At 42.7% G+C, this 26,010-nt stretch overlaps 1 protein-coding gene across 1 annotated transcript; it reads left to right on the top strand.

Moving 5' to 3' along the window:
- Positions 1 to 14,782: 14,782 nt before the first annotated feature.
- Positions 14,783 to 24,736, top strand: ARRDC3 (arrestin domain containing 3). The gene is made up of 8 exons (XM_073678604.1): positions 14,783 to 15,321; positions 19,405 to 19,486; positions 19,759 to 19,906; positions 20,342 to 20,444; positions 20,643 to 20,899; positions 21,313 to 21,472; positions 21,643 to 21,794; positions 22,274 to 24,736. The coding sequence occupies exons 1-8, from the start codon at positions 15,042 to 15,044 to the stop codon at positions 22,328 to 22,330; spliced, it is 1,239 nt and encodes a 412-aa protein (XP_073534705.1). The 5' UTR covers positions 14,783 to 15,041; the 3' UTR covers positions 22,331 to 24,736.
- The last annotated feature ends 1,274 nt before the right edge of the window (positions 24,737 to 26,010 follow it).

Genomic DNA, 26,010 nt, shown 5'->3' on the forward strand with positions numbered 1-26,010 from the left:
TTTGATGACTGCTTTGCACACTCTTGGCATTCTCTTGATGAGCTTCAAGTGGTAGTCACCGGAAATGGTTTTCCAACAATCTTGAAGGAGTTCCCAGAGATGCTTAGCACTTGTTGGCCCTTTTGCCTTCACTCTCCGGTCCAGCTCACCCCAAACCATCTCGATTGGGTTCACTGTGGAGGCCAGGTCATCTGGCGTAACACCCCATCACTCTCCTTCTTGGTCAAATAGTCCTTACACAGCCTGGAGGTGTGTTTGGGGTCATTGTCCTGTTGAAAAATAAATGATGGTCCAACTAAACGCAAACCGGATGGAATAGCATGCCGCTGCAAGATGCTGTGATAGCCATGCTGGTTCAGTATGCCTTCAATTTTGAATAAATCCCCAACAGTGTCACCAGCAAAGCACCCCCACACCATCACACCTCCTCCTCCATGCTTCACGGTGGGAACCAGGCATGTAGAGTCCATCCATTCACCTTTTCTGCGTCGCACAAAGACACGGTGGTTGGAACCAAGGATCTCAAATTTGTACTCATCAGACCAAAGCACAGATTTCCACTGGTCTAATGTCCATTCCTTGTGTTCTTTAGCCCAAACAAGTCTCTTCTGCTTGTTGCCTGTCCTTAGCGGTGGTTTCCTAGCAGCTATTTTACCATGAAGGCCAGCTGCACAAAGTCTCCTCTTAACAGTTGTTGTAGAGATGTGTCTGCTGCTAGAACTCTGTGTGGCATTGACCTGGTCTCTAATCTGAGCTGCTGTTAACCAGCGATTTCTGAGGCTGGTGACTCGGATAAACTTATCCTCAGAAGCAGAGGTGACTCTTGGTCTTCCTTTCCTGGGGCGGTCCTCATGTGAGCCAGTTTCTTTTTAGCGCTTGATGGTTTTTGCAACTGCACTTGGGGACATATTCAAAGTTTGCCCAATTTTTCGGACTGACTGACCTTCATTTCTTAAAGTAATGATGGCCACTCGTTTTTCTTTACTTAGCATTTGTATTATGGCTAGAAAAAAGCAGCTAACAGTCTATTCAGTAGGACTATCAGCTGTGTATCCACCTGACTTCTGCACAACACAACTGATGGTCCCAACCCCATTTATAAGGCAAGAAATCCCACTTATTAAACCTCACAGGGTACATCTGTGAAGTGAAAACCATTTCCGGTGACTACCTCTTGAAGCTCATCAAGAGAATGCCAAGAGTGTGCAAAGCAGTCATCAAAGCAAAAGGTGGCTACTTTGAAGAACCTAGAATAAAGACATATTTTCAGTTGTTTCACACTTTTTTGTTAAGTATATAATTCCACATGTGTTAATTCATAGTTTTGATGCCTTCAGTGTGAACGTACAATTTTCAAAGTCATGAAAATACAGAAAAATCTTTAAATGAGGTGTGTCCAAACTTTTGGTCTGTACTGTATATTGGCCAATCTATGCGCTAAGTGCTTTCCTTTACTGTAATTTTTCATATTAATATTACAGAAAAAAAAATTGAAATATTTCATGTGTACATTTTGTAGCGCTTTCCATTGCAGTAATGCAGTTTCAATGTCTTAGAGCAATCACTCTCATAAGTCTGCAATCACACAGAGTGGCTGCAGACATCACTTTTGACCAGACAACCAACCCCTTTACGGTTAGATCCACACATCATTGTTTCACAATCTGATTACAGATCTTGATGTAAGGACCATTCGCGGGTTTCATTAACAGTACTCCACAGACTTATATATGTCTATGAGAACGAACTACTGCACATGGATGTGTGAATTACAGCCTTAAAGGGGTTGTCCAATCCAAACTGATAAGTCTGCAGTGACTCTGTGTGACTGCAGACTTATGAGAGTGATTGCTCTAAGACATTGAAGAATTGATTGGAGGATATGTATGAGTTATACATACTCCCGGCCAGTGGACGTGGCCTTGCTCCATACACTAGTATTGAGCCGAGGCCACGCCCTAGAGACACGCCATCTAGTGGGCATGGCCCACTAGAGGGAGCGGCCTCACTCAATACTAGTGTATGGAGAGCGAGGTCGCACCCACTGGCCGGGAGCATGTATAACTCATACCCTCCGATCCTGTGCCTGAACCTGGCGAATCACCGCAGAGCAAAGTGTGTGCGCTGGGAGGATCCATAAGTCTACAGTCACAAAGAGTGACTGCAGACTTATTGGTTTAGACCGGACAACGTCTTTAAGCTTTTTTACTGATCACTGTAATTTTGGGAGGTTTTTGGAGGTGAAAAGGTCTCTTTATTATATAGACAGATGACTCATCAAGATCAACTTTCACTTAGACACCTGCCTATCCTGAAATCAATTGAGTGCTCAGAGACCAGCAAGTGATAGCAGATACCTTTTGTGATGGATTGCACAAATAGCTTAGGTTCCAGTGATATCACATTGAGTGTTCATGTTATGTGTGTATGTCAGGAGAGTTACTTATGTACATGCTAAACTGGTCCTTAGGAGCCTAGTAGTTCCACAGTGGGCTTTGGTTGGCATGGAAACATCAGTATACTGTAAAAAAAAAAGCATAAAATATAGTAGACTATGCTATACCATCCATTCGGAGTCCATTAATAAAAAAGTGGCCTGTGGTAGCCTGTGGCCTGCGGAAATGTCAGTGTGTTTCCACACACCGTTTTCTGTGTGCTCCACACGCTGACATGTCCATTTTTTTTGCGGATGCACGGTCTGCAAAAGTGTCTCATGCTAAACAGACACGGATGACATCCGTGTGTCATCAGTGTGACACGTACCGGCGCCTGGGAATCAGCGGTACAGTTAGCGCTGTTCCCAAGCGCCAAGTGCTGAACACCGCCCTCATCCTGGTTCCTGCCGGCGATACGTGTGCTCCTGATGCGGCACACGGGCGGCACACGGTTGCCACATGTGTGACACACATGGACACAAGAGATACTGATTTCTCCGGTACCGTTTTTTTCGGTACCGGAAATATACAGACGTGTGAAACCGACCTATCTGATCACATCTGGCCGGCACCAGGAAAAGCTGATGGGCTGGTGTGGCACCCCCACCAATCTGATATCTATGACATATCCTAAAGGCATGTGCAGATCAGTGCGATACGACAAAACATTGGATGGCACCCTGACAAATGTTATGCTATGGGGCTGTGTATATGTTCAGTTTTTTCCTCAGTCAGTGTCTGTCCGAGGAAAAAATCACAGCATTCCTGAGTTTGATCCCATATTCGGATCACACTCGGCTATGAAAGTCAATAAGTGCGTGAAAAACATCGGACTGCACTCAGATGACATTTGAGTGCAGTCTGATTTCCGCAGCCTGACAGAATGGAGAAGGAGAAGTTTTTTTCTCCATCTTATCCTCGTTCAGGCGAATCAGATCACACCATGATGATACTCTGATCTCAGTTTGATATGCATAATATGCACAGTTTGATTTGCATAATCAGTCCAACTTTCTTGGATGAGTGAATCTACAGTCATCTGCACCTAGCTTCGCCATTAAATTAAACCTAATGATGAGCCCGCTGTCAGTCAACGCAGAGAGTACAGTTACAGCCGCCTCTCTTTATACAGAGAGCAGTGACCGAATCTGCACCGGCGCTGCCCCGTGACTGAAATCCGAACGCTGTTTGGAGGAATAAAGCTCATTTCCTCCCTGCTGTAGGGCTGTAAGTGCAGGCACTGAACAGGTTCAGAACGCTATTAACCTGCAGATTAACCCCATATTTCAAGGTTAATAGCATAATTTTCACGTCACAAGTTCCTTTTAATATAAAAGTACTGGACAACCTCTAGAAAACTGTAAAAAAACATCCTAGTAAATATACAAAGGAAGTGGAAATTGCTAGAATAAATGAAAAACGTTTAGTACATTCTGCTTAGTACTTGCTGGTAGAGTTTTAAGGTGTGCTAGTCCTGTCCTCATTTAGCATTAGATCATTGTGTTTGCAATTCTGATGTAACACATTTGAAAAGGTAGAACACAAAGGCACAATATATGACATGTCATGTTAATTCCAGCAAGTCATGTGCCAGTAGTCTGATAATAAGACACCTACCACTAGAACTTATCACATTCCACTTTTTGCTACTTGTAGCATAAATGCAAGTAAAATTCCCAATGTATTCATTAAACGGAGGCCAGGATGGATGCTTAACAACTTCACACAGACCTAAAAGACGGAATCCACATATGAAAACCAGGCTGCACATCTGAAAATAATTAATCACATAATCACTGTATTATACAGAAATCATATGAATACTGATAGTGGGGCCGCCGTGGCATAATACTGGATCTAACTCGGGCATGCAGCAATTTTTTCCTCAAATAGACACTGTTCGAGGAAAAAATCTGACATGTGCACTGCCTCATTGAATAACATGGGTCACGTGCTATTTATTTTACTCACTTATATAGTACTATTAATTCGACAACACTTTACAGATGCTATCGAACAAAACAACGGATAGCACTCATCCGATTATTACGGCCGTCTGCACGAGTCCTTAGTATAGAGTTGGTCCCCCCTTCCTTCCTTCTATAGGATTACGGAGTGAGTCTTTTTCTCAATCATCCAGAAGAATTTTTGGTGAGGTCAGTCAATAATGTTGGACAAGAGGGCCGGGCTCACAATCATTGTTCTAATTTATTCAAAAAGGCAACTGCACCGGGGCCCGAAGGTGGAGAGGGGCCCTTGCAGGCAGGCAGGTCCATAGCAGCAACCCACACTGCCACTATGCAAACCTCAGTCAAGATTACAGGCGGGAGTGAAAGGGGCCCGGTGTCAAGCAGCACGGGGCCCCTCTCACTCCCACCCGTAATCATTTTGATAAATATTACCCAGAGTCGGGGAGAGAGCAGAGTGCAGGACTCAGGACTGAGGACTTCAAAAAGCGGGCGTGTCATGCAGGGAGAGAGAGAGCTGGCCAATGAACGCTTTCCCCAGCAGACTGATGAGAGCGCTCACTGGCTGCAGCCTCTGTCCTCCTGCCTGGCGATTCCCAATGGTGAGTACTCACCTGTAGTCCCTAATCAGCGGGCCCGGGCCACACAGCACAAGGGACAATAGTTTAATATAAAGCAGAAGTGCTTCTGATCAGTTCAGGAGTATGTGAAATCAGATGCTGCGGTCTTCTGGCCCCTTTCTGTTGCAGTAAACCCATGAGAGGGTTATGGCTTGTTCACTATCATCATTAGGAGAGGCCAGGTGTTGCAAATTTCCCAGCTTTATAAAAACCCAGCCTCCTCTAACCTTGTGCAAAAAAACAGCAACCATGTGTTCTTCTAAGCAACAGCCTAGCACTCTGAAAATGAAAATGGTGGAGGCCCACAAAGCAAGAGAAGCCTATAACAAAGCGTTTTCAAGTTGCCCTTTCTTCAGTTCAAAATGTAATTAAGAAATGGCAGTTAACCTGAAAAGTGGAGATCAAGATAAGGTCTGGAAGGCCAAACAAAATTTCAGTGAGAGCTGCTCGTAGGATTGCTAGAGAGGCAAATCAGAACCCCTGCTTGACTGCAAAAGACCGTCAGAAAGATTTAGCAGACTCTGGAGCTATAGTACATTGTTCTACTGTTCAGAGACACCTGCACAAATATGGCGTTCATGGGAGAGTCATCAAAAGAAACCTCTCCTGCGTCCTCACCATAAAATTCAGTATCACAAGTATGTAAAAGTACATCTAAACAAGCCTGATGCATTTTGGAGACAAGTCCTGTTGACTGATGGGGTTAAAATAGAACTCTTTGGCCACAATGATCAAAGGTTTGTGTGGAGAAAAAAGGGCACAGAATTTCAGGAAAAGAACAGCTCGCCAACCATTAAGCATGGGGGTGGATCAATTATGCTTTGGGGTTGTGTTGCAGCCAATGGCACAGGGAAGATTTCATGTGTAGAGGGAAGAATGGATTCAATGAAATTTCAACCAATTCTTGATGCAATCATAACACCATCTGTAAAAAAGCTGAAGTTGAAAAGAGGATGGCTTCTACAAATGGATGATCCTAAACACATGTCAAAATCCACAATAGACTACCTTAAAAGGCGCAAGCTGAAGGTTTTACAATGGCCCTCACAGTCCCCTGATTTGAACGTTATTGAAAATCTGTGGCTAGACCTCAAAATAGCAGTGCATGCAAGACGACCCAGGAATCTCACAGAACTGGAAGAAATTTCAAAGGAAGAATGGATGAAAATCCCTCAAACAAGAATTGAAGGACTCTTGGCTGGCTACAAAAGGGTTTACAAGCTGTGATACTTTCAAAAGGGGGTACTACTACGTACTAACCATGCAGGGTACCCAAACTTTTTCATCAGCCCATTTTCCTTTTTGTAATTTTTAAAATGTAAAAGACGAAAATATTTCTTTTTTGCCTAAAATACAAAGGAAATGTGTCAGCTTTAACTCTAGGCCTTTTAGAGATCAGTTCATCCTCAACTAGCTTAACTGTTCACTATAACGGTAATTTTGACCAGATAGATTTTTATATACGGTTTTTCCTAACACATTTCCTCACTGACATCTATAGTCCCTATATAGTATAGGGTAAAGACAATCAGAAGCCACAAGAAGTAATAAGGGATAGGGAATAGTTTGATGATGACTGGAGGTCTGACTGCTGGGACCCACAGCGATTCCAAGATTGTGGCTTTGGAACTCTGAGAATCGGGCTCCGCAGCCCTGTCCTGAATGGAATGGAGTTGTGCATGTGTAGGCACCGCTCCATTCATAGTGTATGGGATTGCTGGACAAAGACAAGTGCTGTATTCGGCAGACCCATAGAAATAGAATAGAGCAGACGCTACTCATGCGCCCCTCCACTCCATTCAGGACAGGGCTGCTGAGTCTTGTTCTCAGGGTTCCAGAGCCTTGATCTCTGGATCACTAGCGATCCCAGTGGTGGCTGGAACCCAACTATCAAAAAAGTTATTCTATATCCTATGCATGATTTTTTAAGAATAAGCCTTCAAGCCGATATACAGTGTTTCAATAATTCACACACACACTAAAATCTACATATAAAGTTGAAATGATGGCACTATATTCCTGAGAATATAGATTAATTTTGAAATGGCTTAAACTGCATATTAAAAAATAAAAGAAGTCACTCTCAACCTTAGTGATGCCCGACAGTTCTGATACTGTTCTGGCACTCACTCAGTCCCTGCTGATTTGTGTTTTCATTTCTCTTCCTTGATACACTTGAAATGTATGGAGATGCCCACTTATTCAATCCCTGACTGAAGTGGGTGACTACTGCGTCTCACGAATAGCAGACTGGGAACAGGTAGCACAGCACAGTGGAGACCGCTGTATCTATCTCCTGATGTGTGTCACACACTTTCTTCAGGCAGAATCAATAATATTGTTACCACGGAGACACTTCATTGAAACAAACCAACATTACTAACATCTGGTCTGGGTCTATGCATAATCTTAAATAAGCTTTGGAATTCAAGCAGCAGAGACAAAGCTTGTTAAATACGTTATTAACCCCTGAAAGAAGCACTCTCAATCAATTTTTTATTCGCTACACCTGTATAAATGTGTGTGTACTGTAGTGGTGTGTAAATATACATACTGATTGCCATATTTCCCAGTTTCTACAGCAGCTCTGGTCCTCTTTTCACTCATGTTACTTATTTTCCAACTTGCAGGATCACTTTGGGCTCTATGTGCGAGCCAGGAGTCGCTTTTAGGCCACGTTCACATGTTCAGTATATGGTCAGTAGCCTACATCTGAGTGTCCGCCTCCTGTATGCGTACAGTTCCAAAAAAAGTGCACAGCAGAGCGCACGTTCACTCTGCCGTCACCATTACAGTCTATGGCCCCCGTCAGTGCACACATCCAAACCCTGTTTCGCTGGGGATTTCGGACGTGTGCCCCAACGGGAACACAGAACGCAATGTGAAAGCACTCTAAGAACCAAGCAGTTTTTCCTTTTTTATGCTTTCATTTTTTCCTCCTGTTCAAGAGCCATAACTTTTTTTTTATTTTTCATTGCGATATCCGTGTGAGTGTTTGTATTTTGTGGGATAAGTTGTAGTTTTGAATTCCATCATTCAATCTATTATATACTGTACTAATAAAAAATATCTAAATGCGGTGATATTGCAAAAAAATCTCACAATTCCGCCATTGTTTTTTTTTTATGGCATTCACTATGCAAAACCAAAGAAATGAGATGGAGCATAAGTTGGTATACATGCAACATGTACGGTAAGAGCACGTTTAGGGTATGTGAACACGATCAGGAATTGCTTGCAAAAGGCATAAAAGTCATCCAACCATAACAAGGCTTATTTTGCAAGGGAGATGAATAATTTTGACTGCAATGCATTTCTGTATGCACTGAGTAGGAGCGCTAACTTTACTGAAAAGCTCAGAATTTGCAGGGATTTAAATGATAAAAATACAAGTTAGGTTTCATTTAGATGTCCAAAGGATCAATTCATCAGTGTTTGGTCAGTGTGTCTGTTTTTGCCTTCAGCGTTTTGTCAGCGATATTCTTATATGCAAAAAAAAACCCTATTTGCAAAGCTCATCTGACTCATTACAATGTTAAAAAGTGTGTACCATCAGCCTGAGGCTACCCTCTTTAGTTAAAGAGCGGCTGTCACTAGGTCAAAAGTTGCCAGTTTTGTTCCTATTTTATTCCCGCTGCTCCCCTGGGTATGCCATTTTTGGTTTTTAAATCCACCATACGGTTCCATAGAAATGGCATTTTGAATTACTGATAATTTTTATGGTCTTTACCTAGGAGGCGTTGATCACAGGATCCTCTGAGGGGTGTTCTTTAGTGTGTTCTGTATTATTGTCCTGTGAACAACACCCAGTGAATAAAGGCCAGAAATAGTAGAACTGAATAAAAAAGCCCATATCTCTGAAAACAAATTACTCAGAGGAGCAGTGGGAAAAAACTAAAAGCAAAAACTGGCAACTTTTGACCTGGTGGCAGGTCCGCTTTACTAAAAGAGTCGGCAGACCCTGTTTGGTGATTTTTTTGTATTCTGCCCCGCTGTGTCCATCAAGTGTAAAATAAGAATAAAAGTGGACAAAAGCAACCCTAATGTCCCCTGAAAGGGCCGGACTTTTGCACATAGAATGCACTCCGCGGCTCTAATAGTGAAAGAGCTAGATCTCATTCTTTGCACTAACTTAGCACTGCAGCGTACTTTACTATGCTCTTACTGAACAGTAACAGCTACATTATTTTTACTGTCTGGTAATTGCTAAGTAAAATACGCAGCAGAACTGGGTTAGTGTAAAGAGTGTAATCTCTTTAAATGCAAGAAAAGCTGAGAAAGGTTGTGGAATACTGTTTTGACTACTGGGATCCCACAACCAGGTAATTCGGGCCCAACTTTTGCTACAAAGTCGCTTACACTGGCATTTAAATTCTCTTGTTGCGGGTGCACAAGTGCACAGCCACCCATCGTCCCCTGCCCTAGCAACGCAATCACATGGTGGCAATGGATTGTCATGGGAGCCCGGGGCCTAATTATGGTTCCTCTTGCTCTCATCTTGGTTTTCCAGTGAAGCCCAACCTACGGCTGGGCTTCACAGAAGAACGTCAATTTCATTATACACTGCAACGCTGTGCTATATGGTACAAACAGTAAAAAGATTGTAAGTTCAAGTCCCCAAGTCAGACTTAAAAATAATAAAAAATAAAAGTTATATATAAATCTAAATAACCTCCTGCTATCAATTAAAAAATAAAGAAATGTAAAAAAAATAAAAAAGATATATTTGTCCATGTCGTGTCCATAAAACTCTGTCCTATGAAGATATAAAACGAATAAATTATAAAAACTATTAACCGGTATATTAAAGAGGTCGTCCACTACTTTTTCATTGATGACCTAAAAGACGCCCAGGTCCACAAGTGAGTACTTCCGGCAGGCGGCGGCCGTCACCTCCAACACCCATAACAGCTAACATAACAGACAACGAACGATCAGACACTGAAGACCTATTTCCAGTATAGGTCATCAATGAAAAAGTAGTGGATAACCTCTTTAAATGCTAAAAAGCAAAAAAAAAATTGCAAAGAAAATGGGATTTCCAGAATTGCTATCAAAACATTTTATGACCCCAAAATGATATAAATACAAACTACATTTCAATGCATAATGCACAAAAATGCAAGTTCTCACACAGTTATATTGAAGAATTATTAAAAAACTTACTGGTCTCAGAAATGGAGAGACACATGGCAATTTTTTTATATTAAAGTACTGCATTGTTATAATTACTAAAATAAAAAAATAAGCTATAAGATTGGTATTGCCGTAATTTCACTGACCTAAAGAATCAAATTGCCAGATCATCTTTACCGCACAATCAATTCCATAAAAAGAATGTCAATAAACAATTGTGCTTTTTTCACCATTTTGCTGCACTAGAAATGTTTTGCCTATTTTTCAGCACCTTATATAGTAAATTGAATGGTGTCATTCAAAATTACAACATATACAGGAAAAAGCAAGCCCTATAGAAAAAAATAGAAAATAAGTTATGGCTCTTGGAAGAAAAAGGATAAAAAACCAAAAACAATGACCGGATTCTGATGGTATTAAACCGTAAAGAATAACGACTAACTTTCGAATGGTGTCTCTGTGCTAGCCGTTTTTTTCACATACCCAATTATGACTTGGTTAAAAAACAGACATGTCTTAGTTTTTTTTCCTTGGGCATACACTCGATTTTCAAAAAACCACGGACATGTGAACCGCCCCATAAACTATAATGGGTGTGAAAAACATGCCTAGAAAATGCACATGAACACGGGACGTCTGAATGATGACTTAGGGAAGAGTCAGACAGCCGTATAACTAGGACAAGGATCACAATGCAATGCTCGCACTGGCCGTCAGCTCTCCTGACCTGAGCGTGACAGCGTGTATTTCTATGCAGCTGTCACGCTCGTAACAGGAGAGCGGATGGCCAGTCTGAGCATTGCACTGTGATATTTGTCCGAGTTGTGCGGCCGTCAGACTCTCACCTTAGGCCACATGTGTGGCGCCCTGCTGCACATGGTGCCACAGAACCCAGAAGGGTGCATAGATGGATTTCTCTACAAGAGGCCCTCGCTACATGCAAACACCTCCACCTTCCACCTCATACCAGCAGAGGGAGCCCTGACAGGGATATATAAAGGGAAGGTGGAGCCAGGCAGTTCAGTTTAGTTTGTAGTTTCTAGTGAGTGTTCAGAGAGGAGCACGCAGGCTGCTGTGTGAGGCAAGCCAAGCCTCCAGCAGTACTGAAGCCTAGTGAGGGCCCCGAGCGTGGCCGAAGGCGAGTGGAAGAAAGGAGTGATAACGGGGGCAGAGGAGCATACAAGGCTCACCCCAGTGTATATACCGGACACCGAGTCCGAGCCTACAGGGACCCTTTACACCCAGTAGGGATAACCGGAATCCCAGGAGGACAAGTCCCTGGCAAACCTGAAGCTAGACACATAAAGGACCAGGAACCACGAAGGCCCCCGACGTCCAGGGAAAGTGGTTACCAACCGGAGGTCCTACTTCAGAGCAACAGGTGGAGTAAAAAGCAAGACACATAAGCTAGGCACAGTTGCAGGCTGGCCAGGAGCTTACACAGAGGCAGACACGGATCAGGAGGCCTTATACCCGCTCCCTGGGGAGAAGTCCAAAAGTGCGCCCTTCACCTAGAGTACCCTGGACCATATCTACCAGCTGTACCAGCACACCATTCCACCATCTATCTATCTACGCTGCCCTGAGGCCCGCTCCACCTGTGGGGAGCTGTACCATCTTTAGCTGCCTTGTCACCTGCCTCAGAGGACTGCGACAGCGCTGGTGACCTTCACCAGACACCACAGGTGGCGTCACGAATTTCTCTGAACTTTATTAGCAATCGCTACCCTTTTTGTGCACTGTCCGCCCTGGGCCAGCCACCGTGATAGATACATACTGTCCCCAAACAGTAAGGCCCCCGGGGGCGCGACACATGCACAGGTTGATTTTTTTACCTCAGCATTTGTAAGCCAAAACCAGGAGTGAGCAAAAATACAGAAGTGGTGACGTGTTTCTATCATACTCTTCCTCTGATTGTTCCACTCCTGGTTTTGAATTACAAATGCTGAGGTAAAAAAAACTCACCAAATACTCAATATGTACACATGGCCTTACAGTTCCAGCAAAGTACGTGGGATTTGGGCCACGTGTACATGTTGAGTGTTTGGTCAGTATTTTACATCAGTATTTGTAAGCCAAAACCAGGAGTGAAGCAGTCAGAGGAAAAGTATAATAGAAACATGTCACCACTTCTGTATTATCACCCAGTCCTGGTTTTGGCTTACAAATACTGAGTTAAAAAACTCACCAAATACTCAACATGTGCATGTGGCCTTAGGCCGTGTGCCCATGATGAGTTTTTGATGAGTCTTTGACACTTCATCTTTTCGCTGTTTCAAAAACACAGTTTCTGAGGCCACGTGCACATGTTGAGTATTTGATGAGGTTTTTATTTCAGTATTTGTAAGGGTATGTGCCCACGGTCATGCGCCACTGGGGCCCTGAAGCTACTGAACAGCCACGCGGCTTCTGCCCTCATTTTATGCAAATGAGCTGTTTGATTTTTTTTTTTCACATGCAGACTTTCCTCATAGAGATTAGTCTATGGGGAAAGTCCACATGCCGACCCGCAAGAGAAATTGACATGCTCCAGGTCTGAAAGACGTGCCACCTGTCAATTTCCACAGGTGATTCGCAGGTTTACAGAGACGCACAATGTACATGGGATTTCTAGAAATCTCATCCACTATGCTGTAACATCTGGACGATGCGGGTTTGATGCTGCATAGACACTCAGCGTCAAACTCACAGCGGCTCCTGACCGTGGGCTCATACCCTAAGCCAAAACCAGGAGTGGGTAAAAAATGCAGATATGGCATTCGTGTTTCTATTATACTTTTCCTCTGATTGTTCCACTCCTGGTTTTGGCTTACAAATACTGAGGTAAAATACTGACCAAATAACTAACGTGAGTTTTTTACCTCAGTATTTGTAAGCCAAAGCCAGGAGTGGAACAATCAGAGGGAAGTATAATAGAAACACGTCACCACTTCTGCATTTATCACCCACTCCTGTTTTTGGCTTAATAATACTGAGGTAAAAAAATCACCAAATACTCAATGTGTTCACGTGGACTTATAGAAATCTCATGTCCATCGTTCTTTTTCATAGTCAGCAGTACAGTTTGCGCTGTTCCCAAGCGCTGGGTGCTGCAGGCATCTGTCATCATTGTCCCCTGCCGGCGCTAAGATCAGCGTGAGCAAGGGACAATGTTGACAGTTGTATTCTGCCCCGCTGTGTCCATCAAGTGTAAAATAAGAATAAAATTTAAAAAAAACCATTATAATCACCTTTACACCTAATTCCCTGAAGCCATTGTCCCCTGTAAAAAAATAAAAATAAAAAACAGCCATAATACTCGCCTGTCCGACATACTGTCCCACGCTGTAATACATCTTGGCGACAATTCTGCATCAGCATCTGCGGTGGCTTGAGGCGACCGCACACGCTGAGGAGCAGAGGAGAATGCTCAGTAAGCCCAGAAGGGCCCTCTCGCTGGAGAATGTCATTCTCCCCTGCTCGTCAGTGTGTGCGGTCAGATGGATTACAGCGTGGGACACTTCGGACATGCGTGTATAAGGATTTTTTTATTTTATTTTTATAAATACACTAGCAGACAGCGGGAGCAGAATACTACTGTCAACATTGTTCCCTGCTGGTGCTGATTGCAGCGCCGGCAGGGGACAATGATGAGGGCAGCATTCAGCACCTGGCGCTTGGGAACAGCGCTAACTGTACTGCTGATTCCCAGACACCGGTATATGTGATACTGATGCGGCACACTTATGCCAAGTGTATCATACACACGGACACATGTACACAGATATCTCCGGTACTGGTTTTTCCAGTACCTGAAATATACGGACGTGTGAAAGAGCCCTAAAGCATGACATACCAACAAGAGCCGCATCAAAAAGGCGCTAAAAAAGCATGCAAAAAATACAATGTATAACCCAAGTAACCTAATTTATCTAATAGGTGCAGAAAACCCGAAACATCAAAAACTTACCATATACTCATTGTGGAAATGGAGAAATGCGAATGAATATTTTTATATATTTTTGTATCAATAGTACAGCTATCATATACGATCCCTATTCAGGATCTTTAATAACTAAGCAGATATATATCTTGATAATATATTACTTCCAAATCAAGTATAAATAAAACAATGAATTATTCTTAGCCCCTGTAAATTTAAGAAAGCTCTCTCTGATCTGTGCTATATACTGTATCCTCAGCACAAGTCCCAGAGCAATGAGGGAGAATGCAGCAGATGAACATGACTCTGCATCCAGGAGGCTTCAGACATCTTACAGCAGGAGATCCATATGCTAATCGTGGTTTTCCATGCAAGATAATTCATATTCTTGCCCCAATCCTATACCCTTATAGCTGTTAATAGAAGGGTGCTGTGTAGCTGCTCACTTTCCCTGTCACATAGCTGCAGCATTGTAGCTCTATTTCTCTAGTTGGTTTTCATGTACTACAACTATATTGTTAACTCAGATCAAGGCGTGTAAGTAGCTGAAATTCCTGCTATAGTATATTAAATAAACAAGTGCAAAAAGAATAAGACACGTCCTGCAAAGTTTTCTAGAAGAAAGACTAAAAGGGCTAGGAGGAGTGGAAGTGTCAGAGGCTTGAGGCATGCGCAGAAAGGTTGTTTTTCACAGAGCTGTACATAAAGTGAGCCGGCACACTGCAGACAGCCGTCTTTGTAAGGAGACCACTGAGCTGAGCACTGTGACAGCAGCACTGCTGTTACCTCTCCTACCCACTATTCCCAATGAACTGCCTGCACAGCCAGCACTGACCCTGCCTGTAGGGCACCCATCAGTGCAATACAAGATCGCATTTTATGAGATCTTACATTTTTATTCTTTCCTCCCCCATTTTTCCACCATTACACAGCATCTATTTTTCTACATTTTCTTACAATCATGGTGCTGGGGAAGGTGAAGAGTTTAACCATAAGCTTTGACTGTCTTAATGGCAGCCATGTCCCTGTGTATTCCAGTGGGGACACCGTCTCAGGAAAGGTAAATCTGGAAGTTACAGGGGAGATCAGAGTCAAATCCCTGAAGATCCATGCAAGAGGACATGCCAAAGTGAGATGGACTGAATCTAGGAATGCTGGATCTAACACTGCCTATACCCAGAATTATACCGAGGAAGTGGAGTATTTCAACCATAAAGACATCCTGATCGGCCATGAAAGAGGTGAGTGCAACAGTCTAGTGTGCCATGACTCTGTATGCCCTGCCAATGGAGGACCATCGGTGGGCATTGTCTGATGTATGCCCTGCTAATGGAGGACCATCGGTGGGCATTGTCTGATGTATGCCCTGCTAATGGAGGACCATCGGTGGGCATTATGTGATGTATGCCCTGCTAATGGTGGAGGAGCCTCAATGGGCATTATGTGATGTATGCCCTGCTAATGGTGGAGGAGCCTCAATGGGCATTGTGTGATGTATGCCCTGCTTCTAGAGGACCCTCAGTGGGCATTGTGTGATGTATGCCCTGCTCCTAGAGGACCCTCAGTGGGCATTGTCTGATATATGCCCTGCTAATGGTGGAGGACCCTCAGTGGGCATTGTCTGATGTATGCCCTGCTCCTACAGGACCCTCAGTGGGCATTGTTTGATATATGCCCTGCTAATGGTGGAGGACCCTCAGTGGGCATTAGCTGCTGTATGCCCTGCTCCTACAGGACCCTCAGTGGGCATTGTGTGATGTATGCCCTGCTCCTACAGGACCCTCAGTGGGCATTGTGTGGGCTATTGGGTGATGGCAGGCTCCTGTAATGCCTTCATCTGCAGAGGTAGGCATGCTTGTTAGGAGTAAGGCAGGGATCTCTGCTGCTGGGAGTAGCACAGCTGATCTGCTCAGCTCCAGCCCAACTTTTGGAGCTTTATGCTGCAGTTTCTGGTAAAATGCAGGAATATTCTTGATTGTCTAGAGCTTGAATGGGAGAAGTCATTGCATGGGGAGGAGGAGGGTGGGGGTGAAGGAATCATCTTGTTTTTCTGAAGTTTCCAGCAGCCTTTGTTAGAAGCGGTTCAATCCTGTTTTGGGCTAGTGGTGTCAGTGGAGAGAGCTGTGAGTGGGAGGGGGGCCTCCTCTGCTCTCCAGACATTGGCTGCCTGGCTGTCAGGTGGTACCAATGACTTAATATCATCTTCCACCATAGAATGGCACACGCAGAAGAGAACATTTCTCCAACAAATGCCATTAATGCAGGCACAGTCTCCTTGCTGCCTGATCTTATAGATTAGCTTTTGTTTTATTTTGGGTGTTTTTTCCTGCCTGATACTTTGCTTTGCTGGGTCCACATAGTCAAATAGGCGCATGTTACAGATCTGTGCTTGTTACCATTCAAAACTCATCGTGTGTATATAATGGCAAGCCCTATGCTATATATTCTGGTACTAGACCTGTCTTGCTATTGCTGCAGTGTTCTGGATGATTGTGTATGGGCGCACCAGCATTGGTTTGCTCCTGGAAGCGTTAGCCGATCACATAATGACCCAGATGTGAGCTGTGTGCAGCACTATTATGCCGGAGTTTAGCTGCCATGTGCGGCAGTGCACGGGTTAATCTTGCCACTCTCCTGTTACGTGCAATTTGGCAAGTCGCTCTCACACAAGCTTGGTTATGGGAAGGAGGGAGCGGCAGCGCAAGCCGCACCTAGCAGGCTGGTGATTGGATGGCGAGCTTTTGTTAGGCTGTTGCTATGGAGATGACAGCGCGCTGTGATTGGCTGATGCTGTTGCTTAGGGCACAGGGGAGCAGGTGGAGAGAGGTGGGCGTGGTGGTGACACTGATTAACCCACTGTGGTCGAGCGGCCGCTTGTGTCAGCTCTGAGGGGCTAAGGGGTCATGTGCTCGGTGGAAGAAGCCAAATAAGTGCAGGGAATAAGGCTGCAGATACCAGTAGTGTAGGGTGATCAGTCTCCATGGAGGCTATCCCTTACCCCATTGGTGAGCACTACAGTCAGCCTACGACAGGCTCTAGTAACAAATGGCTGCAATGGGGAGAGCCAGACCCCAAATCCAGCATTCTGGGCTACGCTCCAGCTCTAGGATGCCAATGCCCACCTCCCAGTGACAGAGTGCCGCTACTTGGGCAATAAGTACTGGGATCCTGTTAGTATATACAGCACCGCTATACAGATGGGAGCAGCAGTGAACTCTGACAAGTATCTAAAAGTTATAAAGGGGACACCGTGCAATATAGCTCCTAATGTCAAGTGTCCGTAATGGAGAAGGCAGAAGTGGCGCTGCACGCTCTAGTGATTGGGGGGCAGAAATAGCTCTTTTATTTTGGTTGTAGCGCCATTAATGCTGCAGTGCTTTACAGACATTATCATCACTGTCCCCATTTGGGCTCATTATTGCTCAAATTCCCTATCTGGGGGAAACCCATACAAACTCCTTGCAGATGTTGTCCTTGGTGGGCTTTGATCCCAGGACTGCAGTGCTAACCACCAGTGAGGACAGGCAGAGATGCTGCTCCATGCAGTAGTGAGGGGGACGGGTAGGACTGGGGCTCTGTGCCCAGCGAGGAGGGCTAGGATTTCTGATGAGTGCATTGGCTCGGCTCCGTTCACACTTGCTCAGGAGGCTCCATCAGGAACCGCCATTAAGAGTCCATCACATTGGGGATAAAATGCCGGAGTCTGACAACATTTTAAGCCCGTTGGCTCCACTTGTGGTCTGCTCCTCTGAGGGGACCGTTCTCAGGTGTGAGCTGGGCCTCCCCACATCCACTGTGCACTGCAGGTGGGGTCACAGCTGCCCCGTCCCCCCTCAGCCAGTGACCTTGTTGGCCATGGCCTTCTGTCTCCTCACACGGATATAATTAGTGATTGTATAGGAATGCACAGGCACAGGCGCAGCAGGACGTGGCCATTGCTCCATCCAGCATGGTCTCCAGTAGACCCGGAAGGAGTGGGCAGGCCACCAGTGTAGGCTGAGGCCAGCAGGCTAGGCTGTGCATGAGCTGTCTCTGCAGCGCCTACGTCATGTCTATGCATATGAGAGACTGGCTGAGGATCTGCTCGCACCGGTTCAGGCCGGTCCTCTCCTGCTGGAGTCTGCCTGTGATTGACAGCTCAGCACTTGTTTACCACACTGTACTGCTGCTACTGCTCTTTTCCAGGAGATTGCTGAGCTGGCATATAGAAAAAAAACGTAGCAGCGTAGAAAAGAAAGTATGCCGTGTATTTTATACAGAATAATAAAAGCACAAAATATAATTGTATATTAATGGGATAAGCCTGATTCTACACGGATGACGCCCTTTAGGGCTTCAATAAAGAATCTGCTTTGTTTTCCATCACCCTTGAAAGTAAATGTGACTATTCCTCTCCGAGGGTTTGTTCTGTATTATAACTGGTTCTGCCGGGTTTTCTCCACTCGGGCTCTGCAGTATTGCACACCCCGTACTCCTCCGTACTCCCGCAATCTGATACAATATCTCTTGGGAATGTACATGGGTAGATTATGAAGGTCAAGTTGTTTACTGTAACTACGAACCCCTCCTTAATATCTCGCATGGCTGGGTGGGGTTTTACCTCCGTGCCCTGGACTGGATTTCATTGTATCCAAAGACTAGTTATGTGGGTTGTCGTATTGTTCTTTCTCGGAGTATTTGGGTCAGTCTCTCGGCTGTTGGAGCAGAATGCTTTTATCCCTAATAATACATGAGATCTGGTTATTTATGGAAACTTCAGTTTGTAACAGTCAGATCCAGGCTTTATGGGGTTAACCCTGAAGTGCTGTTCTCTATGGATATTAGATGTGATCATGGGAGAAACGGCAAGGGTTGTTCACCTCGGGGGGACATTTTTTATTTTTATTTTTTCTTAAAATACATGTATTTATATTTAGCAATTTGGCTTTCATTTAAAAAAAATGCACTTTTTTGGCTTTTACAGTCTTTCCCTTTTGTGTTCATAAATCAGCTGAAGGGAGCCCAAAAAAAAGCCAAGATAAAGGGTTAGAAACTCGCCCATTGGACCATCAGAATGAGCTCACTAACGGATTCTCAGTTGACCCATTCTGCAGTCAGCATTTTACACTGCTTTTGAAAATTAAACTAACATTTTTAATGAAACCCAGTTCCCTCCAAAAAATAGTTTATAGCCAAAAATTACAAGTATTTAACAAAGTGTCCCGAGGTGATTGATCAACCTCAGCAGCACAAATGAGTCCAGTGCCTGATCCAATAGTCAAGTCCACATACAGGAGTAGGATGCAGTGTTCCAAATGCTGATATACATGTTCTTATCTTTCCAGATGACGATAATTCTGAAGAAGGACTGACCACTATTCTTTCAGGACGCCATGAATATGCATTCAGTTTTGAGCTTCCACAGACGTAAGTATCTTCTCTACTCTCGCCACTCCCTGACATAGAAACCCCTCACCAGAAACCCAGTACAGGGGAGGGTAGTGTAATGTAATATTTACCGGGCAAAGGGCTAATTTCTAATGTCATTATTTAATGACTGGCCAGGATAATGACTATAGAGACTTCCCCAGCTAATTGTTTGGTTTGCTGAACCTAGGCCTCTGCTGCACGCGGCAATGGGCTGTACTGATGAGCCTGTAATGAACACTGTCACTAATTTGCCTTCCTTCCTTGCGCAGACCACTCGCTACCTCATTTGAAGGCAGACACGGCAGTGTACGTTATTGGGTAAAAGCAGAGTTGCACAGAGCCTGGCTGCTACCAGTAAAATTAAAGAAGGAATTCACCGTGTTTGAGCATATAGATATCAACACTCCTTCATTACTGGTAAGGAATTTTGGATTTTTCTTTTTTACAGTAAAATTTTTCATGCCTTAAATGGTTTAAAATCCAATTTTTTTTATCTAGCACGCATGGCTTTTTTTAAAGGAATAGTGAAGCTCCTACAAGCCGATGCACATACTGCTTCCTATAGCATGGAATGCTGGAGCCTATTGTTAACCTTTGCCTGGCCAGATTATATACTACTATATGGGAAACAAATGTGTGTATATATATTTTCATATCACACCCTATTTTTAGTGGCAGGAACCATTTTCTGGTCTTGCATCCCATGAATATACCTAGTTGGGGACTTGGCCTGTAATGTCCTGAGTCATATAGAATTTTAGTAGTCTTCCCCCCGAAATTTTTCACTAAAATGGTGTCTTGTGTATGGAGTTGTTATTACGACTACAACTAAATTTGGCCTTTTTCTTTCAGTCACCACAGGCGGGCACAAAAGAGAAAACTCTGTGTTGCTGGTTTTGTACCTCAGGTCCAATCTCCCTAAGTGCCAAAATTGAAAGGAAGGGCTATACACCAGGTAAGTGTGTGGAGAGGGTTTTTTTTCTGATATATTGATGGTAAAGCCTTCAAGATTAGGTAGGGAGTGAATGATCTCTTCGGCTACTTGATGGCTCAAAGCGAAGATAAATGTTAAGTTATGTAGTGGTTTGGCTTTTTGTATATTACCATGTCACTATGGATTCCTTACAGCCTGTATTTTATCTCTTTCTTGAAGGTGAATCAATTCAAATCTTCGCCGAGATTGAGAATTGCTCTTCCAGAATGGTTGTGCCTAAGGCGGCCATTTATCAAACACAGACTTTCTATGCCAAAGGGAAAATGAAGGAGGTGAAGCAGCTCGTTGCCAACTTGCGAGGAGAATCCCTTTCTTCTGGAAAAACGGAGACCTGGAATGGCAAGCTGCTTAAAATTCCACCAGTGTCCCCCTCAATCATTGACTGCAGCATCATCCGCGTAGAATATTCTCTCATGGTATGTATGACTGGGTGATGTCCACTTATCGGACATGTCTAAGCCGTGACTTGAAAGGGCCATTCAATAAAGATCTAATATTTATCCATGGGGGATATTACTTCTGATCTTAGTAGAGTAATTAGTGAAACTAAGCAGAAAAATGTAAGCCACTTACAGTGCAACTGGGAAAAGTAGTGCCAGTAGGGGGCAGTAAAGATCTCTAGTCTAGTAGTTGGTCCAGTGCCACAGTGATGACTTGTAATGTGGTCATATAGGTGGTCCGCGTCACTGCTGCACCCCAGGTGTGAGTACTCCCTATTTTTTTTTTTTTTTTTTTAGAATGAACTCTACATAAAGGACCAATCCCTTCTTTACAATACATAGTTTGATGCTTATTTCACATTAATAACCATTTTAATTCTTGTTTTTAGGTGTACGTGGATATTCCAGGCGCTATGGATTTATTTCTTAATTTACCTCTTGTCATCGGAACAATTCCTTTGCACCCATTTGGCAGCCGGACATCTAGTGTAAGCAGTCAGTACAGCATGAATAACTGGCTGGGATTAGTTCTACCGGAGCGACCTGAAGGTAATTTTGCAATACTTCAATTTAATCTTTACAGGTGTTGCAATCACAGTGTGTTCTTCCACGTGCTAATGTCTATTAAAGCGTGTGCAGGATCATGCGGTGCTATGGCAGCATTGCTTAAAAATCTTATCTGACTGCTATTTACAAGATTCATTTTGTTGCTTTTTTAGCGCCTCCAAGCTATGCAGAAATTGTCACCGAAGAGCAAAGACAGAATATGGTGTCATCAAATATGTGTGATCACTTTGAGTTGGCACTTCAAGGACCACTGTTTGCTTATATCCAAGAATTTCGTTACCTGCCTCCACCTCTTTACTCAGAGGTAAGATGGTGTTAGATATGAGCTGAAATAACTGAATCTGGACACATAGCCTTATGAGAAAAGGATATGGTGACGGTTAAAGTATCCACTCTTAGTAGGAGCATTAACTTTTTGGCCATATTGTGGAATATGTCAAGCAAAGCCACCTTAGCTTCATAAACGTGATGGTTAGCCCACAAGCCTAGCTTTATTTTTTATTTTCTTTTAAAATATATAAATAAAATATGTATTTTAAATTTTTATTAAAATATTATATATATTAAACATTATAACATTATATTTCACTACGTGGACATCCTAATCTATCAATTAAACAAAAGCAACATGTAAATGAGTATTATCTAGACTTTAAGGATCTCTTAGTGCCCCTTGATGCATTTCTTGCCAGCGAGTCCTTTCTCAGTATTTAGAGCTTGCTTGTCTCTTTTTGGGTACATGTGAAATTCTGACTTTCTAACTTTTTTTTTCATCCCTCTTAGGTTGATCCAAACCCTGATCAGCCAGTAGAAGACCATCCCTCCTGTCCATCTCGCTGAAGTAATCTGCAATATTCAGCCGATGAGACTTAAGTTAACTGCCGACAATGAGACATGGCGGCCATAATGGAAGACTTTCGGAAAATACAGTTTGAGTCTCTCCTCGGAAGCTGCAAACTGAATCAACCTGTGGTCCTGATTATGGCACTTACAGCTTTGTAACACGTTTGTGCTCCATACTTTTGGAAGTCAGACTGCCGTGCTGTCGGCACACAAAGATGCTGCGCTCTTATGGCACACAGTCAAGCGGCAAGATGCCCGGCGCGTAGTGCACAGAGGATCTGGATTCCTCACACCGAGTCACCACATCTTCAGTGTGTACGCCGAGCAGATTGGAATCACTACAGCTTTCCTCCTTAAATTTGGTTGTGTTGTGCACACCAAGACGCAAGCAAAAGAGACCATGCAGTGACAAATGCACTAATATATATTTTTTGTTTTCTTGTAGCCTGGGCTCTACGTGCTTAGTATTGTCCATTATGGCTGCATGTGCACCATCTTCAGCTTGCATACAGCAATGGATTTCTTTACACCCATCAAATGCCTTCATGCCAGTTTATTGCTGTTATGTTTTACGACCTACTGTTGTAGAATAGCAACACTTCCAGTGAGTTAGGAAAAAAAAAAAATACAGAAGAGAGAAAAAAATACAACATGAGGAAATCAGACTTTCTTTAAGATTGTATGCTTAGTTTCTAAGACATTTTTGCCTTTATACGGTCACCCCAAGCAGGATTTTGTTACAGACTTCTACAAATCACTTAATCTCAGGAGATTTCATCACTTGCCAAACTTTAATATGCTATTTGTGTCTTTACGTTGCACTGTACAATGCTGGGGGGAGTTATAAGGTGGTGTTCGCTGATATGCACAAGAGAGCAAAATAAAAAGAGGAAAGAAAAAATAACTCCTATATTTTTTTTTTCTACTGCGCATAAATTTAGGGCATTAGTTTTTGTTATTTTTTTTGTTCAAAGCACTATTGGCAAATTATTTCAATTTAAGGGGAATACTACATATGCATGATCAGGCAATGTGACATGAAAATAAGGTAGGACGTTGAGGCACAGTCTTTCCCTTCTCAAGCCCAGAGATATTCCCTAAGAAGAATAGTAGTCAGTGTGACTAGGATAATACTGTTGATTGCCCCCCCCCCATCCCCCACCCAAAAAAAAAAAAAAAAAATTAAAATATCCAAGCGCTACTCAAACTTTAAAATTTGGCCCACGGTATATGGAGATTAGATTTTTGTTTTTTTCGGGCCTTTTTCTTAAGCGTTACTGAATCGTTTATATACACTGAAGCATTTTCTTGGGCTAATGTATTAATGCATTCATCACGTTCCCTACAAGATATAGCACATGTGATGAGTGCTTGCATCAAACCAAGTCCTGTCCGCTGTACACCATAGCAGAGAAGTCTCGCCATAGTGTTGCGAATGTTAAAATACAGTGGCTCTTCTGACAAGGAAGTTGAACCGTAAGAACTTTTGACATCCACTTTAATCCATGCTTTTTGCAAGTGTCCTTTTTTTTTTTTTTTTTTTTTTTTTTTAAGCTAATTTAGTGAAGTTTCAGTTAAAATACATAAAAACAACAAAAAAAAAACTTCTACAGTGAAGATATAACAATTTTTGGTCACGTTTTAAGTGATTTATCTGACGTTTTGGTTTTCTCTTTCTGACATAAGAGGATATAACCGTAGTTTTGACCTTTTTCTATTTTCCTCCTTCTGATTCACTTGTTTTAAGCGCTGATTAGCTCTCATGATTGGCATTTAAAACTTCTTTTTTTTTTCTCAAAACTATTGTTCCATTTTTCCATAGATTAAAAGAAAATGGGGAACAATTCCTGACTTGCCTATAAAGCTATAGGCAACGTTTTATGTCTGAATAGGGTCGACCAATATTAATAGCCACTGCAAATGTATGTGAGGTTTATTAGCATTAAGGCCACTGGCACTGTATCGCATGAAATGTGGTAATTCAAAAAAAAAAAATGCTTAAAACTTCTGCAAAGTTTGTGAAAATATTTATTTACTCTGTTGTTAAGAGGCATTATGGTTGTGTTTTGTTTGTTTTTTTGTATTGGGCAGTTTCTTAAAAAAAAAAAAAAAAAAAAAAGTTGGCAAATATAGCCCAGTATTCAAGATGGTTTCCTAACTAGGAACAAATGAATGAATCCAAATTTCTAAAGAAATAAAGTGCAATATTATGTGTATGCTTATAGATACTAATCTATGGCTGTTTGTATTTTTTTTTCTTTCTTTTTTTATATATATTGTTTTGGTGCTGAAAAAGAAAAATGTTATTGTAAGCTCCAGTGCAAAACAAACTTCTGTGGGAAATGTTATATTTTCCAATTTGTTCTTCCTTGTTTCAAAAAAATAAAGTTCATTTTTTTATAACCATATCTATGCTTATTTCATGAAACAAATAAACAGATCAATTACAAAAATTGGTACCTAAACGAAAATTCTTGAAGTTGTAAGGTCAGGACTAGACGGAGATGTCGCATGAGCGCAATTCTCAGACAAGACGCTTGATGTTACACGATGATCTTAGAGCTAAAGTTTCCACTTGTGGAGAATCCAAGTCGGCCTAAGGAGACTTAGACAATGGCAGATCCAACATATTTGGAGAAAGTGTCTCACGAAGTCTTAATGCAACACAATAGGAAATTAGTAGCTGCAATGCGACTCTGATCTCCTGTCCTTACTCGCGTCACCTTGTAGCCCTAGACCAAATGTGACACCTCCTCGTCACCTTGTAGCCCTAGACCAAATGTGACACATCCTCGTCACCTTGTAGCCCTAGACCAAATGTGACACATCCTCGTCACCTTGTAGCCCTAGACCAAATGTGACACATCCTCACGCTTCTAATGTGAAAAAAAAATCTACTTTCCACAAGTAAATTTTAAAAGCTTATGAAAACGTAGACTATTGGAGGATGACCCCTGTGAGGTGAACCCATATTTTGGGCTGCACTACCATATGGCTGCAGTGAAGATACCGTACTTCATTCCAGGATCTGAGGACTTGAGAGACTATCAATCTGTTGTTTCCCAAAGAAGAGCAAAAAATACAAAATTATGAAATCTCAACTTTTAAATGTAGTTCAATTTTATGTTGGTCCATTATTTTGCTTGTAAGTACAAATGTGTTTTCTACTTCTTTGCAGTAGAAAAACACATGGCACATGGACCACACATCCAAATATCATACATTGATTTACTCTTCCCTCGCTATTGTGTGGTTATGCTGTGTCCACATGACACGATTTAAAAAAAAAAAAAAAAAAAAAAATTCTGCATGGCCTCATCGAATATCATTGGTCCCTGTGCTGTTCATTTTTCCCATGAAAGCATGATTTTTTTGTTTTTGTTTTTTCCATATCTGAAAGTCATCGGGTGTTCAGATTTGGGTAAAGTTCTGGTACTAGAAGCGACTTTTGGAATAACGTTTGGGTAGGGTACCAGAACCCGAACTTCAATGGTTCCGCTCATCCCTATTGCACAATCGGTCAAGCATGTCTGGGGAAAAAAAAAACCTGTACATGCTATAGTTAATAAATATCACTTCCAATATGTCTACTTTGTCATGAATTAACACATGTGGAATTATATACTTAACAAAAAGTGTGAAACAACTGAAAATATGTCTTATATTCTAGGTTCTTC

This window comes from Phyllobates terribilis, unplaced genomic scaffold, assembly GCF_046119375.1.
Source record: "Phyllobates terribilis strain yellow unplaced genomic scaffold, ASM4611937v1 Scaffold_1__5_contigs__length_1240528914, whole genome shotgun sequence".
Taxonomy (NCBI): domain Eukaryota; kingdom Metazoa; phylum Chordata; class Amphibia; order Anura; family Dendrobatidae; genus Phyllobates; species Phyllobates terribilis.